The sequence below is a fragment of the Myotis myotis genome, unplaced genomic scaffold (assembly GCF_014108235.1).
Source record: "Myotis myotis isolate mMyoMyo1 unplaced genomic scaffold, mMyoMyo1.p scaffold_m19_p_14, whole genome shotgun sequence".
In the NCBI taxonomy this organism is placed as follows: Eukaryota; Metazoa; Chordata; class Mammalia; order Chiroptera; family Vespertilionidae; genus Myotis; species Myotis myotis.
This window is the reverse complement of record NW_023416318.1, coordinates 30,643,903-30,663,966: the sequence shown is the minus strand read 5'-3', so window position 1 is coordinate 30,663,966 and position 20,064 is coordinate 30,643,903. Positions and strand designations below refer to the sequence as shown.

General features: G+C 39.6%; 2 protein-coding genes across 4 annotated transcripts in view; one reads left to right on the top strand and one right to left on the bottom strand.

The window, feature by feature from the left end:
• Positions 1–18,090, top strand: part of RHOQ (ras homolog family member Q) — a 32,629-nt gene extending 14,539 nt beyond the window's left edge. Inside the window, exons 3-5 of the mRNA XM_036334677.1 lie at positions 10,910–11,074; positions 11,388–11,483; positions 14,788–18,090. Coding sequence (XP_036190570.1) covers positions 10,910–11,074; positions 11,388–11,483; positions 14,788–14,943 — 417 coding nt within the window. The 3' untranslated portion in view covers positions 14,944–18,090. The remainder of the gene's footprint in view (positions 1–10,909; positions 11,075–11,387; positions 11,484–14,787) is intronic.
• PIGF (phosphatidylinositol glycan anchor biosynthesis class F) overlaps positions 15,146–20,064 on the bottom strand; it is an 81,034-nt gene continuing 76,115 nt past the window's right edge. For all 3 annotated transcript variants that reach the window (XM_036334674.1, XM_036334675.1, XM_036334676.1), the window contains one exon: positions 15,146–15,450. In XM_036334674.1, the coding sequence (XP_036190567.1) occupies positions 15,222–15,450 (229 nt within the window). In that variant the 3' untranslated portion in view covers positions 15,146–15,221. The remainder of the gene's footprint in view (positions 15,451–20,064) is intronic.

Genomic DNA, 20,064 nt, shown 5'->3' with positions numbered 1-20,064 from the left:
CAAGGAGTGTGGTTTAAGCACTCAGATTCCAAGTGGGTTTGTTAGTCATGGTTTAACTCCTCCATGCAGCTTGGCTGCCGCATCTGGGCATGGAGAAAACCAGTGTCGTTCCTGGGGTCTTCTCTTGTTGTTTGGCCTCTTGCCTTGGTGTATTAAAAGGCCAGTGAGAGACTTTAGTCTTTGTAAGCCTCTTCCCCAGCCTCAAAGGCAGGTGTGAGTTCACAGCTGAGGAGAATGATGTTTCTTCCGGATTTGGCCCATCTATTACTTACAGTTCTGTATTGGCTGACCCCTCCCCTGGACCCCACAATGGGAGGCCCAGGTAACCTGCATTCACAATGCCCAAGGGTCCTCTGTAGGCCAAGTGTTGGAAAGGGTGAGAGGGATACTCCTGGGAAGTGTGAGGCCTGGTTATTACACGTGCCTCCCTCTAAATAGCTAGTCCTGTGTAGCATGTACTGCAGTGTGATTCAGGGACCACAGTATTGCTGATGCGGAGGGGGTCCCTGAACAGTCTTCATGATCTGCAGAGGCAGAGCCCAGTGAATGGCAGCTATATACTGAGTGAGAGAAGGAGGGAGGGAGGGAGGGAGGGAGGGAGGGAGGGAGGGAGGGAGGAAGAGAGGAAGAGAGGAAGAGAGAGAAAGCAGAGGATAGCAGCAGAAAGGGGTGAATGAGGCGCCATCTTGGATGATCCAGGGACTACTTTCTGGAAGGCAGCTATGCTCACCACTATACCACCAACGCCAGGGACTACTTTCTGATTGGACTTCTTAGGCCATGTGCCCACAGAGAACCAATGACTTTGGTAGGTTGGGGACTGGGGAAGGGGGCAGGGAATGAGTCCCTTGGATAATCCAGAGGCTACTTCATTCTGATTGGACTACTTAGCTCATGTGCCCATTTGAGAACAAATGCCTTTGGTTAGGGGGTGGGGAATGAACCTCTATGATTGGCTTAATCCAACCAGGAATTCTTTTAGCTATTAGGGGCATGTGTCTGGATGAAGGAGTGATGGGGTCCTGAACAAATTCAGTTTGGGGAAGAAGGAAATAGGAGAAGGATGCTTCGTTGACAGCCAACAATATTCCTTCATACTTAGGTAAAATAAATGTCAAGACAATAACTAGAAGGCAGAGGTAAAAATAGTAGCAGGAACTACAATGCTGGAAGTGTGCCCACTCTGAGGCTCTCCTCTTTAGAGCGCCCATTATTCAGGCAGGTGAGTTGGACCCATTGGTGCACCACAGAATAGACCTGATCACAGGAGGCCGTTTGACTCTTGGCTGAACGTGGTGACGGCAGCCTGAGAAATTAGCCTGTTCCTGCAGAAGCCAGGTACCCGATGCACCTTCTCCAGCTTTGTACCTGGTGAAAGGAGGTGCCGGCCAGCACTGTGCAAGCCACCCATGATCTGGCTGCAGTTGGCCTTTTTGATTTCACCTTCCCACATGCTACCCTCATTCACTCAATAAGAATTGAGTAGCAGTGACTATAAGCCAGGCTTTGAAGAAGAGCCCCCTGCTCTCAGGGAGCCCTGTGCAGATTACAAAGAAGAAAAGAGGCAATCCTATTACAGCGTAAGAAGGGGAATGACAGAAAAAGCCTGGGGTGCTGCAGAAGTACTTAGTGATACCTAATCTAAATGGAAGATTTGTTGGATGAAGAGATTTCTAGACCAAAGCCTGAGAGACGAGGAGGATCTGCTCAGGTTCAGACATGTGGACAGGGAAAGGGCAGTGAGGCTGGCTGGGCAATAGACTCACATGCTGTGTGTTTGGGGTGGATCCTAAGGACCTCCAGGGGTCCGGCTGGAGCCTGATGGAGTGGTGATATCTTTTACCGAGCTGGTGAACACAGGAGAAGTTGCAGATTTGAAGGGGAATAAATTTAGTTCAGAAATGTTGAATTTGAGATTCTTCTGGTTTAGCCAAAAGGAGGCATCTGAAGCAGGAGCCTGGACCTCAAGAGGCAGAGAGCTCCTCCAGAGACACTTTTCTGACAGTTTTCTGAACATCTCAAGCTTAACATGTCCAAAACTGGCTTCTTGCATTTTCTTCCTAATGTGCTTCTCCACCCTCAGTCTTCCTCATCTCCCTGTAGAAGACAAGCCCCGTGCAGCTACATAAACCGAACCCCGGATTATTCCAGAGACTTCCCTGACCTCTGGCCACACTTCCAGCCCATCACTGAAGTCTGAGTTTACTTCCAGAATTTATCTAGAACCCCCCCATTTCTTTAGCTGTCTCCTGCTGCCACTCAATCCAAGCCACCATGTTCTCCCCTGAATTATTGTAATACTCTGTCTCCTTGTACTCCTGCCCACCTCTGATTCATTCTCCACAGAGCAGCCTGAATTGCCTTTACAAAAAAAAAAACAAAAAAGTAAAAAACAACAAAAAACTCCCCAAATTCATGACTCCCGTTTTTCACCTTTGGGTGACTTTCCATTGCAGTAGGCTCTGATGATATAGGACTGCTAGCTCTCCAACCACCTGTCTCCCTGCCTTTCCCCCACTCCCCCACAGAAGCCAGGGCTTTTGTGCCTCAGGCTGTTGCACTCACTGTCCTGTATCTGGCTCCGTAAACCCTCCCTCAGATCTCAGGTTAGATGTCTCTCCCTCTGAGACGTCATCCTGGTGATCTCTCTCCTAGTACTGGGCTCTTTTCCTTCCTCACACGTATTTCAATTTGCATTTAGAGTCCTTTTTGTACCTATTTGTTGAATGCCTAGCTCAGTGCTTCAACCAAATCCAACTCATCCCCTCTTTTATAACAAATGTTTCTCCTTTACTTATCCTTGAGTGAAATCTACAAGTAATATAACCTCTCTAATGCACCTGATTTTAAATCAATATAGCATCCTAGCAGCAATAGGAAAGAGAAATAAAAGGGAAGTGATTCATCATAAAAAATATTTATTTCAGTATTAAACTCCTAAGTTTTTAGAGCTGAGTTCTCCAGAAATTATAATGAAGTGGTCAGATGCCTACCTAGAGGTAGAATTACCACGAATTATAACAGCTACAGATGTTGACTAACAGTTGTGGTTTATTGGTGATTCAGTTATTGAGAGCAATATTGCCGGTGGTGTGCAATTTTCTATAATGGTAAGCAACTCCTGTAATGGTTTAAACAAAATAAAATACAGCCTATTTTTTCTCTTTCAACTTGCACTGAAATTACCTTCCTAGAAAATTCATTAAAACTGTGCAAAAAATACTTTGTACTTTTACGTGCACCAGAGTTAGATCCTAGACTCAAGTAATTATAAAAGGGTTTTCCATGCTCATCAATGCCAGGCGGTACACTCACCAGTCATGCACACAGATTATGGTAATACCCTGGCTCGCCGAACACCGATAGGGACACCATAAAAATACCGTTTCACAGCTGAACTGAAGAGTGTGTGTGTGTGTTGGGGGGAGAGGGGGGCAAATATTTTAAAAGTTTCTGGAAAACAGTTACCTCTTAGGAATTTATAGCACTTTAAAAAATTCATTTTCCTCCCCCAGTTTTCATCCTTCATTCATGTTGACTATCAAAAACACTCCCACATTTTCCAAACAGCCTGGCGGGACACAGAAGCACTTCCCTAGTTGGGAGGCACTTGCCTTCTCCTGTCACATTGGAGCAAGGCCCTGTCTGTTTTTCACTAGAGCATTCACAGCGCTCAGCCCTGAGCTGACAGATACTTGTTAGAATAAATGAATGAATGAATATTCCATCAGCATGAATTTGTGCCAAGAAAGTTAGAAAAGGAGTAGACCGTGTGGAAGCATGACCTGACATTTACCTTCTGTCTGCGTGCCTTAGGCCAGCTGACCTCTGTTTTAGTGAAAGAGACTGGTCATTATAGCTCCAGACAGGGTAGAGTTTCAGCTCTAAACCCTTTACCACGGAGGGAAGTCACCTCACCACGCACAGAAGAGACTGCGCTGGCTCCGAAGTTGTGGTTTGTCTTTTTTTTTGGCAAGTCAGGCTTGTCTGTTGCTCAGAACACTTGACCAGCTCTCTCATTTATCTTCACATGTGTATGCTATATTTATTCTCCCCTCACAGATGGGGAACTACAGCTTGCCCGAGGGCCATATTTAGCTAAGTCTTGATCCCCTGTCTTGTGGGGTCAGCTTAGATAAAACAGAGTCCTAACGCTTGATTTTTACCCAATCGGTTAAATCTCCTCCCACATTAAATCTGTTACTAAGGCTGTTCACTAGGGTAAAAAGTGTTCTTTTGAGCATTTTTAACCATGTAATGCGGTGATCGAGCTCAGCCCCTCCTTTTAGAGAAGAGGAAGTGCTGGTTCATAATGGCACTGTTGGACAAGGGCTGGGCCAGTGCTCTGGCGCATTGTACATTTCAACTTTCCTTTTCCTCCAGCCAACCTACCCAGGCGTTAGGGTCAGTCAGGCAGTTAGAAGGAAGATAGGGATGGGAAAAAAAGCCGAAGATTTAGTTCACTAACTTCTAAATAATTGGTAAATCAATGGAGCCTGACTTATTATAAATCAAAATATATGAAAATGACAGTTACTGAAATTTAGAAGCTAAAACTTCAATTTCAAGAATTCTTTTACTGAAAGCTGATCAGGCCAGTGATATATACATAAATACCATTTCACAGCTGAACTGAAGATGAGGGAAAACAAAACAAACAAACAAGCCAACTATTTGAAAAACAGTTACCTCTTAGGAATTTATAGCACTTAAAAAAATTCTTTTTCCTACCCAAATTTTCTTTAGTTCCGTAGTAGTAGGAGGTGGTAGGCAAATTCAATACACTCATCACTGATGTATTTGGAACCAAACTTATCAAAATGCTGCCCAAAGGAACATAACCCAGCTTCCGTGAAAAACACAATTATTGTTAAGGGGGTGAAAAGTGATATTTTCATTTCACGAAGTCAAATGTAAAATGAACTCAAAAGTGACAGGATTACACAAAGGAAATGATGTTTCATAGACTGTTATTACTAAGAATTATTGTTGGGGCCGAAACCGGTTTGGCTCAGTGGATAGAGCATCGGCCTGCGGACTGAAAGGTCCCAGGTTCGATTCCGGTCAAGGGCATGTACCTGGGTTGCGAGCACATCCCCAGTGGGAGATGTGCAGGAGACGGCTGACCGATGTTTCTCTCTCATCGATGTTTCTGACTCTCTATCTCTCTCCCTTCCTCTCTGTAAAAAATCAATAAAATATATATAAAAAAAAAAATTAAAAAAAAAAAAAGAATTATTGTTGGGGGTTCCAGTGTTTCAGGAGCCATGCCTGATACCTATTTTGGGCTTCTCACGAGAAACAGATGGAGATTACTACTGTGTGCTTTGAAAGTGACAAAGTTGTTCCTTTATATACCACAAACCACCAGTTGTCAGGGGCATCTCTTAAGGTAGTTAGAAGCTGTTTTAAACTTTAGAAGTCTGGGCTTGTCAGTTAAAGAATTATTCCCTTGTGGTCCCACATTTTATCTTTTAAGGTTGTTACAGAGGAAACCTCTTGTAGGTTTTGATAAATGACTATCTCTTAAAGTAACATGCTGGATTATTCGCATGTACATAATATGTTCTTAGGGCACTGTATAGCCTTCAAAACATTTGTCACTGATGTTCTCCCATTTTAAAGACAGAGAAACTGACCATCTAAGAAGTATGTGACTAGGCCAAGGCCACATTGCTAGTAGGTCATATATGAGCCAATCCCCTTCACTCTTTTTTTTTTTTTTTTTAATATATTTTATTGATTTTTTACAGAGAGGAAGGGAGAGAGATAGTTAGAAACATCGATGAGAGAGAAACATCGATCAGCTGCCTCCTGCACATCTCCTACTGGGGATGTGCCCGCAACCCAGGTACATGCCCTTGACCGAAATAGAACCCAGGACCTTTCAGTCCGCAGGCCGACGCTCTATCCACTGAGCCAAACCAGTTCGGGCTCCCTTCACTCTTTAAGGTCACCTCCTCTAAGAAGTCTTTTAGCATCCCCTAATTACCACTCTTGGTATTTACCACATTCTGACATGTAATATAGTGTTCACCCATATTTGTCTCCATTACCATGAACTCCCTTAGAACAGGGACTGTTATAAATGTTTGTGTGTTTCTCCACCTGTCAAATTCTTCCTCCTCCATGCTGACCTTATGCATGTTCCCACACTAGGACTGAAATTTCTTTTCTTCTAGGCTATGGCTTTGAAGTCTGCAAAGTGCTAGTGAGGTGCACGAGCACATAGTGGGTACTATTATTGCTCATTTGAGCTGGTTGCCTTGTTTTTAACATACAAGTATCTTATGACAGAGCTTTGCAAATGTATAAATTATAAGGGTGTTATATAAGTCAAATATGATAAGAATCTTGTCCTTCATTTCCCTAATGATTGCACTTCACACTATTCTGGACACATAGTAGGTGCTTATTAATTTTTTTTTGGGGGGGGGGGTTAAGCATTTATGTGTTCACCTGACCAGTTTCCACTTTTATTTTTCCCATTATTATATATGCCTATCATTTTATATGTCTATATCTTGAACTCCCAACTAAACTGTAAGCTCCAGAGAGGACAATTATTCCTTGTATTTATGTCTCCCAAGCAGTGCGATCTCAATAAATTTTTGCTAATTGATGTTAGGTGACCGGTGTGTGAAAGCATACCAGTTAACAAAGCATGGGAGGGGCTGTGTTATCTGATGTGAGTGGGTTTACTTAAAATTCATGTTTGGATATGTATTTTAAATAGGCATACACATACTAAAAAAATATGTCTTTTAAAGAGAATTTACTAAAGTAGGAGAGAGCACCAGGTCCACATGAAGGGGACAAAGGTCGTTTTGAAGTGGGGATGGTCATGGGCACTGTTGGCTGCCTATACGTGGAAGGGGATATCCCTCCTGATGGTCACTTGCTGCAGTTCTGTTACACCTAAAGGTCTTTTCTTTCCTCTCAGAACACTTTTATTCAGCCTCTTTTTGTCTGAGGATCCTTGTCAGGTTGTAAGTGTGTGATATTTTTCCAGGGTTAAGGCTGTCATCATCGTAGATCAAAGACTCTTGACAAAAGCCGAGAGCTTAATCACTAAGCTACCAAAAGACATTTCTAAAAAAATTTGACACTTCTGGTACTTAGCCAGTTGGTCAGAAACTAAAGCTTTTACTAAGCACTCTAATAATCCTTATGATCAAACTCATGATTGTTTTTCATGTTTTTGATGGAAGACCAGTTATCTTTAATATGGTTTTCTCTACTCCTGAGAAGGTTCCAGTTACCATGCTGAAATGTCTAAAACTCTATCTTCTTTTAAAGAACTAAAATATAATTGGTTTGTTAATTAAGAAGACCACTAGAGAGTTGTCTTTGGGAAGTTACTGACTTTGGTATGGGGCTATTTAAAATGAAGGGCAGTTGTTCCACATTTAACTTTCTTTGTGTTGTCACATTTAAACTAGATAGCTGGAAATGAACTGTATTCATCCTCAAATCCAGAATTTCACCGTAAGTTCACTCAAGATACTGCACAGTGGATATAAACCATTTTATATGATGGAGGGTACAGGATGCATAGGAGATCATTTATTTTTTTAATATGCTATTATTAGACTTCTAATTACTCAGGCTAGATGGAAGCAGAAGGCTCTCATTCTTATAATAACTGCCAATTATTTAGTTGGAGAGTACAGGCGGAGTTCATTTTAGGTAGTTCAGACTTCAGAGGTAACATTTGTTTTTAAGGCGTTCTAAATGTACTTGTCTTTGTCTTGTGTTTTTATAACCCAAAATCCTTCACATTTTAACAAAATCTGCAATTTAACAAATATCTAGAAGTGATTGGTCTAATTTCTTTCCTTTGTGCCACACGTCTCTCATTGAGGAAAGTCAGGCCTCACTATGATTATAAAAGCAAACATACAACACTTATGTTCTGTAGAATATTTGCATTAATATTATTAAGCATATCCAGAGAATTGTGCATTCATTTTCTTTTTATTCTTTGCAATACCCTTCTAGAGAAAGAGTGCACATCCAATTTCCCAGATGAAGTAAATGTGCTTGAAAAGTAAAATTTCATTTAGAAATCTCATTTGTTTTTCTTAGAAATATATATATATTTCTAAGAAATATATATATATATAGTTATATATATATATATAAAGTTAATGCACCTAACTATATATATAGTTACATTTTGAATAGTCTTAAGGCTCTGAGTCCTCAAGTGACTAATTAGTACAGTAATAATATTCTCTTTTATTAATCTGAAAATGATGCTGTCCTCAAGAGACCTCAGTTTGATTTGTGTGTTTTGATGCCAGTGTAGAAATTTTATTTCTCACTAAAGGAGTTTCTTCTCTGTGGTTGGAGAGAGATGCACAACCAGGTCTGGAGTGGGACCGCTGTGATGCTGTGTGGCTTTATGGAGGATAGAAGAGTCAGTTTCCCATGGGATGAAGAATTTATGTGCAAGCATTGGAGGTTTTTACGTGCCTGGCACTATGCTGAGGGATTGAGTTGCATTCTTTCATTTATTTCTCATAATCCTATGAGATAGTATCCCCATTTCTAATTCTGTGAAAATTGGAGATCTAAATATGGATGAGGAGAGGTTTTGAACAAGAGTGTCCCATTCCCTGAGCATGCCATGTATTCTCTCTGGAATGTAGAGTTGCGGGGTGGATGCTGAGATTAAATGCTGTCACTTTCCCCCCTTATTAGAATACTAGAGGCCCGGTGCATGAAAATTCATGCACTGGAGGGGGTGTCCTTTAGCCCGGCCTGCCCCCTCTCACAGTCCGGGAGCCCTTAGGGGTGGGAGGCGACCTGGTGATCAGGGGAAGGCGATGCCCCATCACACCTCTGCTGCTGCCACTGCCAGCAGCGCAAGCCTCAGCCAGCCCTGGTTACCTGAGCCTCAGGCAGCCTGGGCAGCTGGGGGGCTGTGGGGGCTGGGGGACTCCAGAGGCAGGTGCACAGAGCGGCCAGGTCTGTCTGGAGATGGGCCCAGCCTTGCCGTGCGCCTGCCGCCCAGCAGGGCTGAGGGGACTAGGCATCGCCATCCTGTGGCTGTGGGTGCTGCCATCTTTGAGGGCGTGACAGTCAAGTAGCATATTTCCTCCTTATTGGCTGTGGGTGCTGCCATCTTTGAGGGTGGGACAGTCAATTAGCATATTCCTTACTTATTGACTGTGGGCACCACCATCTTTGCGATGGCATGAGGGTCAATTAGCAGATTTCCTCTTTATTAGATAGGATGTCTTTAAAAATCAGCTTGAAATAGGCAGCAGAGTACAGAAAGTATATTTAATGCACCTAATCATACCACTTAACCCTAAACTGATTTTTAAAGACATATTCTAATATCTGTCCTCTGATATTAATTGGCTGGGGTGCAACATGTTTCATACCCACATTACTTTATTTATTTATTAGTATTTTTTTATTGATTTCAGAGAGTAAGGGAGTGGGAGAGAGAGATAGAAACATCACTGATGAGAGAGAATCATTGATCAGTTACCTCCTGCAAGCCCCCAACTGGGGATTGAGCCCACACCCCAGGCACGTGCCCTGACTGGGAATCAAACCATGACCTGGTTCCTAGGTGGACGCTCAACCACTGAGCCACTGCGGCTGGGCTGTTTATTAATTTCTTAGTAGCAGAGCACTGCTTTATTAAAAACCAACTAGAAGCCTTCACTTTTAAAAATAAAGGGTGAAGAAGATTGGGGATGGCTTGTCCCTTCTTGTCCTGTAATAGCCAACACCTGAGAAATCTTTTATTGCCCAGGGCTCCGGGTTATGGAAGAATCACAGAGAAACAGAAGGATTAACTCCAGAGTCAAAACTTTGACATGTTAATGTGCGTGAGTTGAACAATGCACTGAGAAAAATGTTAGAAGATAACATGCAAGAAAAAGCGTTCCACGAGGGAAAAACTGCTGCTGAAACTCCGAGTGCAAAGTGCTCTGAATAGTTGTTCCTTTAGCCCCACATTCAGGCAGCAGTTTAGACTTTCATGGCAGTCTAACCATTCTGGTCTGGAAAGATCTCCAAGACATACCGAAGGGTGCAGGACAGCATGGATTGCACAGTCTCGTCTAGTGCAGAAGTTTGAATGTGTACAGTTGTAGGTATATACATGCATAGAAAAAGAACTGGAAAAGATACACATGAAAACATCTCCATTTCAGGAAGGGAATGGAAATTGGAGAGGAAAGGGTTTTTGTGTGAATTTCCTCTATATGTTTCTATCTTTAAATGTTCACATAACACACACACGCACACACACACACTTAAAAAACCTATATTAATAGGGAAAGCAAAGATTTAAGATTTCAAAAAAAATGTATGGTGGGTAAGGCATAGGCTCTGGAGTAAAATTGCCAGGGTTTAAATCCCATCTCTTTTACTTATTGGCTTATACATCCCCACCCAAGTTATTTAACTCCTGTGCCCCAATTTTCTCAACAGGGATAATGGTACCTATGTTATCATAGTTGTTAGGGCGCTTTAATAAGTAATACTTGGGAGAGCATACGGCTCAGTCCCTGACACAGTAAACTTTCAGTACATGTTAGTTATTATAAATGGTAACACTTATACTACATCTAGCTATAATCAATTCTTCATGCAGACTTTTCAGTGAAAAATGTTTCCAGTGATAGCTTTAGTAATCGCAATATATTTTCTCCAAGTTTCATTGTAGTTGTCAATGATCTTGTCATATTTTTACCCCACTGGTGTTCAGAACTTCAAAAGGAGAAATAACAAAAACAAGTGGGCATTATCCTGTTTTATGTAGCGTGCCATACATTTCACTTGTGGAATAGTCCTAACATGTGTCTTTGACCATGTTAATGTAATGGACATATTAGAGTAAATTAAAGAAGTAGAAATAATTAGGTTTTTCTTCCTTCCTTAGGAAGACTATGATCGTCTGCGGCCTTTATCTTATCCAATGACTGATGTCTTCCTTATATGCTTCTCTGTGGTGAATCCAGCCTCATTTCAAAATGTGAAAGAGGAATGGGTACCAGAACTTAAGGAATACGCACCAAATGTACCCTTCTTATTAATAGGAACTCAGGTATGTCTGCTTTGATCTTACCGTTTTAAGAAAACTCTCTCTGGTCTATCTTGTGGTGTTGCTCTCAGACCAATGGTCCTGAGGTTTAGCAAATAATATGTGTGTTTAAGCTCAGTTGTAAGTTATAAGAAAATCTATCACAGTTTTTGAAAATACAGTGCTGAAAGAAAGCAATTATCTTAGTTGGTTTAAAAAGTTAAGATCCTTTGTTTAATCTTTTACTGGTATGTGGGAATTAAGTGGGGCTCCATGCTTTGATTCATCTTTAAAGACTTGTAATTATTATGGGATATTATTGACCTTTCTTCATTAGATTGATCTCCGTGATGACCCCAAAACTTTAGCAAGACTGAATGATATGAAAGAAAAGCCTATATGTGTGGAACAAGGACAGAAACTAGCAAAAGAGGTAATGGAACCTTTACAGAATTTACAAATAAGTGTAAAAACAGCTAAAGTAATACTAGAAGCTGACATTTATTGTGCACTTACTGTATGTCGGGCACTGTGCTGAGCGCTTTCCATGCATTATCTCATTTAATCCTTGCACTGACTCCGAGGTAGGTCTGATGAGCTCCCTATTTTATAGAACAGAAAACGGAGGTGTGGCGATGTCAGGTAACTTGCAAGGTCCCGCAGGTAATAATGGCAGAGCTAGGTTTCAGTCAAGGCCTGACTCCAGAGCCAGTCTCTTATACCACCAACAATATTTTCTTAATAAGTCATGTGTAGATAGAGGCATCATAAGAAGGTGCTGATCTTTCAGCCCTTCTTAATCACTTAAATATTGGTACTGCGCCAGATCAGGCTCTGTCATCAGTTAACACTCATGGAGTAGGTAGTGGAGTGGCATTGGGCGACAGATTAAATCTGCAGGTAAAAACAAAAATGATGGCTAGGTTTGAAATAAATGAGTTGAGTTTTCTTCCAATCTTTTTATGAAAGATGTGAAATAGTAGCATTCTAAAAAAGATCTAACTCTGATGCACATAATATCTTTTAACTTGTATTTTTCCTCATCCCAAAGCTAGGCTTACTTTTTTCTCTATTGGGCCCAAACATTATTGGATTCTATTTTTTCGATGTGACTTTAATAGGACTTTGGTGGAAACAGATTCTAATAAGCTCCTTTAAAATGTACTATCAGGAGGCAAAAGAAAGCAGGAAAAGTTTTGGGAGGACAACTTTTCCTACAGCAAAAGATAAATAGCTTCACTAACAAATCACTTTAGAATTTCATATATTCATTTTGTAATCTTGGGGAGAGAAGGAATTTCTAAATGACACAAAGTCATAAATGAAAATATTGATGATTTAACTACATAAAAATGTAATACATCAAATGCCAGGAATAAAATTAAAAGTCATATAACAAACTTGACACGTATGGCAGAAAAATAAATTAATATGCTTAGTACACAGGAACCCCTTGCATATGAATTAATCAGACAAAGAATTATATGCCCAATAGAAAATCGAGCTAAGAACATCAATAGAAAATTCACCAAAAAATGCAAATTGCCATTGAAGATAGAAAATATGTTAAAACTCCTTAGTAGTCAAATGTAAGTTCAATTTTCACCTATAAAGTTGGCCTAAAAATTGAGAAATGAATTACAATAACCCCTCTTCCATGGGTGCAAGGAAATGAGCACTCTATTGTACTGTTGGTCATTGAGTAAAAACAGTCTTGATGATATGCAAAAGCCTTAAAGTCATGCACACTCTTGTTCAAGCAATTCCATATGTTGGAATTTATCCTAAGAAAATTATTTGGATGTTCTTAAAGAGATGGCTACAAAGTTGCTGCATTGTTTATAAAGGCAAAAAAAAAAACCCGCATCTATTAAAAATTTATACTAATATATCCATTGAGATGTTCAAATTTATTATGTATTTTAAGAAAAAAAAAGTGGTTGCAAAACAATATGATCCCATTTTTAGGCCTCTCAGGATTTGGCACAGTGGATTCCTTCATGAAATACTTTCACTTGGCTTCCTCGAATGCTCTCTCTTTGGTTTTTCTCCCCGCTTGTCGGCCTTTCCTCTATCCCTTTATCTCCCTGTCTCAGAATGATGGAGGGCCCAGGGATCAGCATTCAACTTCTTGGACATTTTTTCTTCTATACCCACATTCATTCTCCAGGCTTAGGTGAGCTTCTATCAGTCTTGTAGTTTGAACAATCTTCTATTGAAGACCCCCAAATTGCTATCTCCAGCCTGAAACTCTTCCCTAAACTCTAGACTTGCTTATCCAGCCATTCACCCTACAAGTCCATCTTGATGGCTAAGCATCTCAAAATTAACATGTCCAAAACAATTCCTAATTTTACCCTCCAAGCCTGTCCTCCCAGTTACTCAGGTCAAAATCCTTGAACTCACACTTGACCTTGTTGTTCTTACATAATGCTCTACCTTCATAATATATCTAGAATCCAAATGCTCTGCCTCTTCTATCAGTCAGGTTCGGGCCCCTCCATATCTAGCCTGATTACTGTGCGTTTCTAACTCACCTTTCCATTTCTCTCTGTGTCCTGTGTTAACCTGTGCTCAACACAATATCCCGAGCGAGTCTTAAATATAAGCCCCATCAGATCACTGCTCTGCTCAGGATCCACCAGGGGCTCCCAGCTCATGAAGTCAAGGCCAGAGTCCTCACTGTGGCCCCTGGTACCTCTCTGCATACTCAGGCACGTGAGCTCCTTGCTGTTCCCTTCTGCCTCAGGTTTGGAATTTTGCTGCTCCCTCTGCCTGGAATGTTCTTCCCTCTGGAACATTTTTTATTCTTTCTCCTTTCAGATCTCTGCTCACTTTGTCAATGAGACCTTGCCTTGATTTCATCCCTACTCCTTACCTATCTCGCTTCTCCATTTTTCTGCAGAACACATAATACCCTATGACATTCTACTCTGTATTTATTAGTTCATGGTCTTCTCCCTCTAAAATGGAAGCTTCACCAGTAGAGACTTTTTTATTCTTTACTATATTCTCTCATTTGGCAAATAAAAGTGCTCATTACATTTTCAATGAATGAATGGTTTCCCCCAATGTAGAAGCCAAGGTCTTTAGAGTGGCCTCAAGGCCACCTCACTGACCTCATCTCTTGCCATCCACCACCCTGCCCTGACCCGCACTCACTCGCTCCTGCCACTGTGGCTTCTTTAGCGTTCCTGGATCGCTCCAAGCAAGCTCCTCCATCAGGGCCTTTGCACCTGGGCTCCATCTGCCTAGATATGCTTCCTCTAGTTATCCCTCACTGCTCAAATGTCACCTTGTAGAGCTTTCCGACCACCACCACCGCCCTCTGCTCTCCCCATCTTCCTCACTCTGCTATCTTTTTCTCTAGAGCATGTGCCACCATCCCTATTTAAGTGTAACCTAAATATTCCCCCAGAACTTAAGCAAATGTAAGCATCACACAGCAGGGACCTGGCTCAATTGTTTAGTTCACTGACAGTATCCCCAGCACCTAAAGCAGTGCTTGGCATAGGGTAGGTACTCAGTAAATGTTTGATGAATTATTCCCAAAATGTCTGGAAGGATATATACAGTACTAGTAACTTAACAGTTAGCTATCTCTGAGTATTTTGATTTCATTCTTTTTGCATAGCTACTATAGTATATTTTTAATGTTCCTTATAATGGTGTCTGTGTCATACCAGTTGTGGAAAAAGATTTTATGTATTTGTGTTTGTTCTTTTTCTCCCTCCCAGATAGGAGCGTGCTGCTATGTGGAATGTTCAGCTTTAACCCAGAAGGGATTGAAGACTGTTTTTGATGAGGCTATCATAGCCATTTTAACTCCAAAGAAACATACAGTAAAAAAAAGAATAGGATCAAGATGTATAAACTGTTGTTTGATTACGTGAAAACATCTTCAGTGGCCAACGAAACTGTCCATTTCTCTCTAAGAAAGCATATGAAATGCTACAGCTCTACCCAGACCTCTTATAAATACTGAAGCAGTTTAAAACTTGAATGAGAAACAACCCTGTCCTCAGAATTCTATAAAGTTCATTAAGAATGTTTCTAAAAGGTCCAAGAAGCAGCAAACAGCATCTGAAGCCACAATCTATTATAAATACTTTATTTCAACTAGAAGGTACAATCTCTCAGGGGTTTCATAGTTTAAAAAGCTACAATCACATCATGTAACTACATAAAAAACAGTGCTGTAAATGGGACTGCCTGGCTTAGACCATATACATTTCTGCACAGTCTTTATGGAATCTGCACACAAAAAAAATCTTCCTTTGTTCCACTTAATTGTTCTTGTATGTAAGCTGCTTTCTGTTCCAGTATATCCAGAGCGGTGAAATAATGAGGCCAGCCACATAGCCAAAGGTTGCTCCGAGCGTGCAGGAGATGGGCCACACCTGAGGAGAGAATGTATGAGATCAAAGAGAACAAATGTTTTATTATTACTTGAGCACAAGTTAAGTGTAACCTAAATATTTCTATATTAAAGCTTAATGTGCTTTCTTAAAGAATGCCAAAAGTGTAATAAGGTCATAACTGCATTTATCACGAACACTAAAAAATGTACACGTTTTAGTTAATGTGCATTCAACTGTAACAAGGCTTCTGGCGACTGTAGATTTAGTTTGATGCTCCCAAACTGCATGAGACACATGCTAAACTTACAAATTAAAATTTTGGGTCAGACTTTGCCATAATCTTGGACTCAATTTAGCTCTCTGAAGTTGGTAATTTTGTTTGTGAATTTCCAAATTGGCTTGTATATCAAATGAAATGAGAAGTGTGTATGATGACCAAACCATACGAAACTTTAAATTGTGTTAAGGTGAAATGACCTAGAATTATAAGCATGTTACATGCAATTTATAACAAAGCAATTGCTTCCATTATAAAACTGATGTTACCTTTCAGATAGATATTGGAACCCTAGTAGAAGTTACAGAACTACAACTTAAGTCAAACGCCCAGAGTGTAAGTTAAACAAAATACCAGCTTCCAGACACCCATTCTGTTCCAGCCACATTACATTTCACAATATTACACCAAGCCAGAAGTAAATAATGTTCATTTATTCCATCTACAAACAGTGCATGTTGGTCCCTAGGTGAAGGCCCTGTTTTTAAAAACTTCATGTTATCTGTGAAGCTTATTTGGCATACTTGAACCACTTCTAACCTTTCTCTGGGGGAACAGGCTATAGAACTGTGTTAGAGGTGAACCGTTTTATTACCATCTGTTACCTATTTAAGTTTCTGCTGTGGATCTGCCTTATTCCACATACCATGCAACAGACAACAGAGTTAGACAGTTTCAGTGTGAACAAACCAATGCGGTTCAGAAAGGCATAATCTCATCCATGCATTCTCCACCCCACCCCCCCCCGGCCCCACCCACCCACCCTTTTCTACATTTAAATTTGCTGTTGCCAAAATTATGATTTTGTCTTTGGTAGGCTCCTGTTAATTTCCATGACTTGAGCTTATAGCTATGTCTACTGCATAGATTGGTTAATGGAACATTAAACTTTTATACTTGAAAATGACAGCCTTAAATACTCATATCAGTCACAAATCTAGGATGCACTGGCTTGTCTGTGAGCTTTGTAGAGATTTAAAAACATAAGCATCATCTTCCACACTGAAGAGTAGAGAGTCTACTGGGTAACTAGTCAGGAGCTTTCTCTCAGAACTGGACAGTGGATGTCTTCTTTCTCCCATGAAGCGGTAGTTCATATTAAGTACCATGGCCTTATGTATGCTTAAAAGGAATCTCATGTAATGTTCTCATTTACTTTTGGTTTGCTGGTTTTAGATAGAGCTGAAAGGAATTGTATAAATCAATTAGTATATTAGCTAAGTTGTCCAACACATGGTATAAAGGAATTAAGACAGTAAGGTATTATGCATTTCCAACCTGTCTTTGGGGATTTGATAGGAATTTACTTTTTCTCAAACTCACATCCCTGAACTCCTCACACTTGGTTTTGTTTTACTAGCCAATGAAAGTTAAAATCTAGAATTTGTCCTGCCCTAAGAGAAACAGACTTAGGAACCTGGAAACACAGTTCTGTCATCACCTGTTTCATGAACGGGCCTCAGTTTCCTCATCTATAAATACGGACGTAGAACAGGTGGTCTCCAATGTCAATCACTTTTATCAACTCTTATGATTCTCTTCTTCACAATTAACAACGGTTGGCCATTACCTTTTCAGCTTCACATTATTTTTATTTTCAGCTTCACATTCTTAAGATGGAACAATCCTGTGCATAGATTATTAGAACTTTAAGCAAAGATGATTGTATCATCCAGACCTGAGGTGCCTTAGGTACTCTATTGACCTTGGTGGGGTTTGGAGTTTCCCATTGCTTACTAAGAGCCTTTCCATTGCTTTGGTTCTTGAGTATTTCTTTTTGCAAAATCCTCCCTGCCACTTTTCCTAAAAACCAAAGATTTGTTTTCTAGTCATTTGTTTTCAGATTGTAGAAAATTGCCTTCTTTCCAGAAACACATCTTCATTAGGTCTTCATAGAAATTCAGACTAGTCACTGAACAACTAATTCAAAGAAATGAAATATCTGGGAAATAAAATACTTCAAAAATACCTTAGTGACTTGAATTTTACTAGTGAGTGCAAACACACCGCTTCAAATAAGGTCACCTATGAATGAACTTAAACTTAGTTAATATTTTTTATATATAATCAGTTCTGAAGTTCTTATAAGTAATTTTTGTGGCTCCCTGAAATCTTATTTAACACTTTGCTAACTTAACCCTCATTCTATTTCTAAGGGTACATTTTAGGTTAGCCGATTTCAAATTATCATATTTCCATAAGCAGAGCCTGAATGATGGTTTTTATTGTGAATTATCTTAGTTACTTTAGACATTGCTTCCATTTGATTTTTAATTATTAATTTTAAGTACCAAATTAAATACTGGTTTGTTGGTTGTTGCTTTTTAAGTGATTGTTAATTTAACAGTGTCCCATCTTAACACATGGGGTTGCAAATAAAATAACATGCATAGTTTACTAAATATGTAAAGCATTGAACTTCTTACCTTAGCAGTTTAATTTAACACCCTGTGTAAACATTTGGGATAATACTCTTTCCTCTGTTTCTCATGCTGTGAGTCTATTCATCATTGGCCAAGTGTAAGCATCTGCACTTTGTTAAAAAGCATGCTGTCCAAGAATAGGGAGAAATATAACCCCTTGGGAATTCCAGCCAAATTCCAATTTGGGTTACTAAATTCTATTTTAATCACTTTGTAATTTCAGTGTGGCTCTTTGTTTCTAAACACATACAGACATTCACACACACAATCTTTAAGCAGTTGGTGTACATCACCTCCGGTGGAATGCCAGAAATGAAATAAATATCGTTTAAAAAGTTTTGTCTAATGAGGAAGTAAAGCTTCTTGAACATTTATTAAATGTCTCAAGAAATCCATGCCTTCAGCAAATTAAAATATTGGACTGGCTATGAGATTGTTTCCTACTGATGGATCAGACTTTCTTGAGTGATCCTTAATTGTAACATGGTCACTTTTTAAAGAGAATTTCTTTATACAAGGGTAACTTCTCTGATTTTTGTAGACCAAGATAGGGAATGGCAAACGGAGTAGTTGAAGGGAGTTGGGAGAGGTTGCCCACTAATAATGTTTTTTCTCGAGCAATTTCTTATTAACATTTTTACAATTGTTTTAAAAATTTAAACCTATACTATGGCAACAGAATTCCTATTAACCTGTCAAATAATCCTATCTTAATCATGTATTTCATAACTAGATCTTGAAGTTTGTATTTAAAACTACTTGCTTGTCGCACATATAAAGATGTTTCTATTTAACATTCTTCATGCCTAAAAGGACCAAAAACAACACATGGTATCATCTACTGAACAGACGATTCACTGCATTGCTACAAATATTTCTCCAAATTGTAGTAATCTGAGATGGCTATGTATAATTATCTTGTTTTGTTTAAGGAAAATTGAAAACTCAAAGACATCCATGTAAAGGAAGTCATTCACAAGTCTTTGCCACCAAAATGACCGTCATCTTTTTATCCAATTTTTATAAGTTTAAAAAAATTTTAAATCATAAAATAGAGAAAAAAATAACAACCCTGTTGCATAACAAAGATAATATAATGTACGTAGGTAAAATTATTAAAATTAACATTGCAGGGGAGGGAGTGGGGTGGATAGAGGTGGGAAAGGGTATAAGGGGGATAAATGGTGATGGAAAAAAATAAAAATAAAGGAAAAACAAGCAAAAAAATTTTTTTAAAAATGAACAGTTACATCATGTGAAGAAAGTATTTTACTTAGTGTACTATTATCATTTATACCAAATAATTCATATTTTTCACCACTTAGAAAAGGTCAGTGTTCTCTTAAAATAATCAGCTTTAACAATGGCCTAATAGTATAGGTTCTGGGTACATGGCATCTGGAAATTTCTCAGAAATAAAACAATTTCATCCTTATAAGATAAAAAATTATTAATAAAGAACACAGTTATAATTTTGTGTTTTCTCTGTTAAACAAACTGATATATTTCTGGTTGAAAGGCACTTCAAAATTACACAAACTTATTCCCACCTGAAGACCACATTGCTCTCTCTGATCAGGCATTGCTGTAGAACTCTGCTCATTTTAGGAAAGCGAAATGTGCTAATATATCTATGTAGTGTTTGATTTTTTTAATTGATTTTTTTCTTTTAGAGAGAGGAAGGGGGAGAGAGAGAAACATATGAGAGAGACATTGATCAGTTGCCTCCCGTACTCGCCCTGACCAGGGATTGAACCTGCAACCTGGGTATGTGCCCTGCCTGGAAATCGAACCCACAACCATTTCAGTGTACAGGATGACACCCCAATGAACTGAGCCACACCACCAGGCTTATTCGATATTTTTCAAAGCATGCTCTGAGTAGTACAGAATAGGGATTAAGAACACTGGTTTTTGTATTAGACTGAATGAGTCTCAACTCTGCCACTTGTT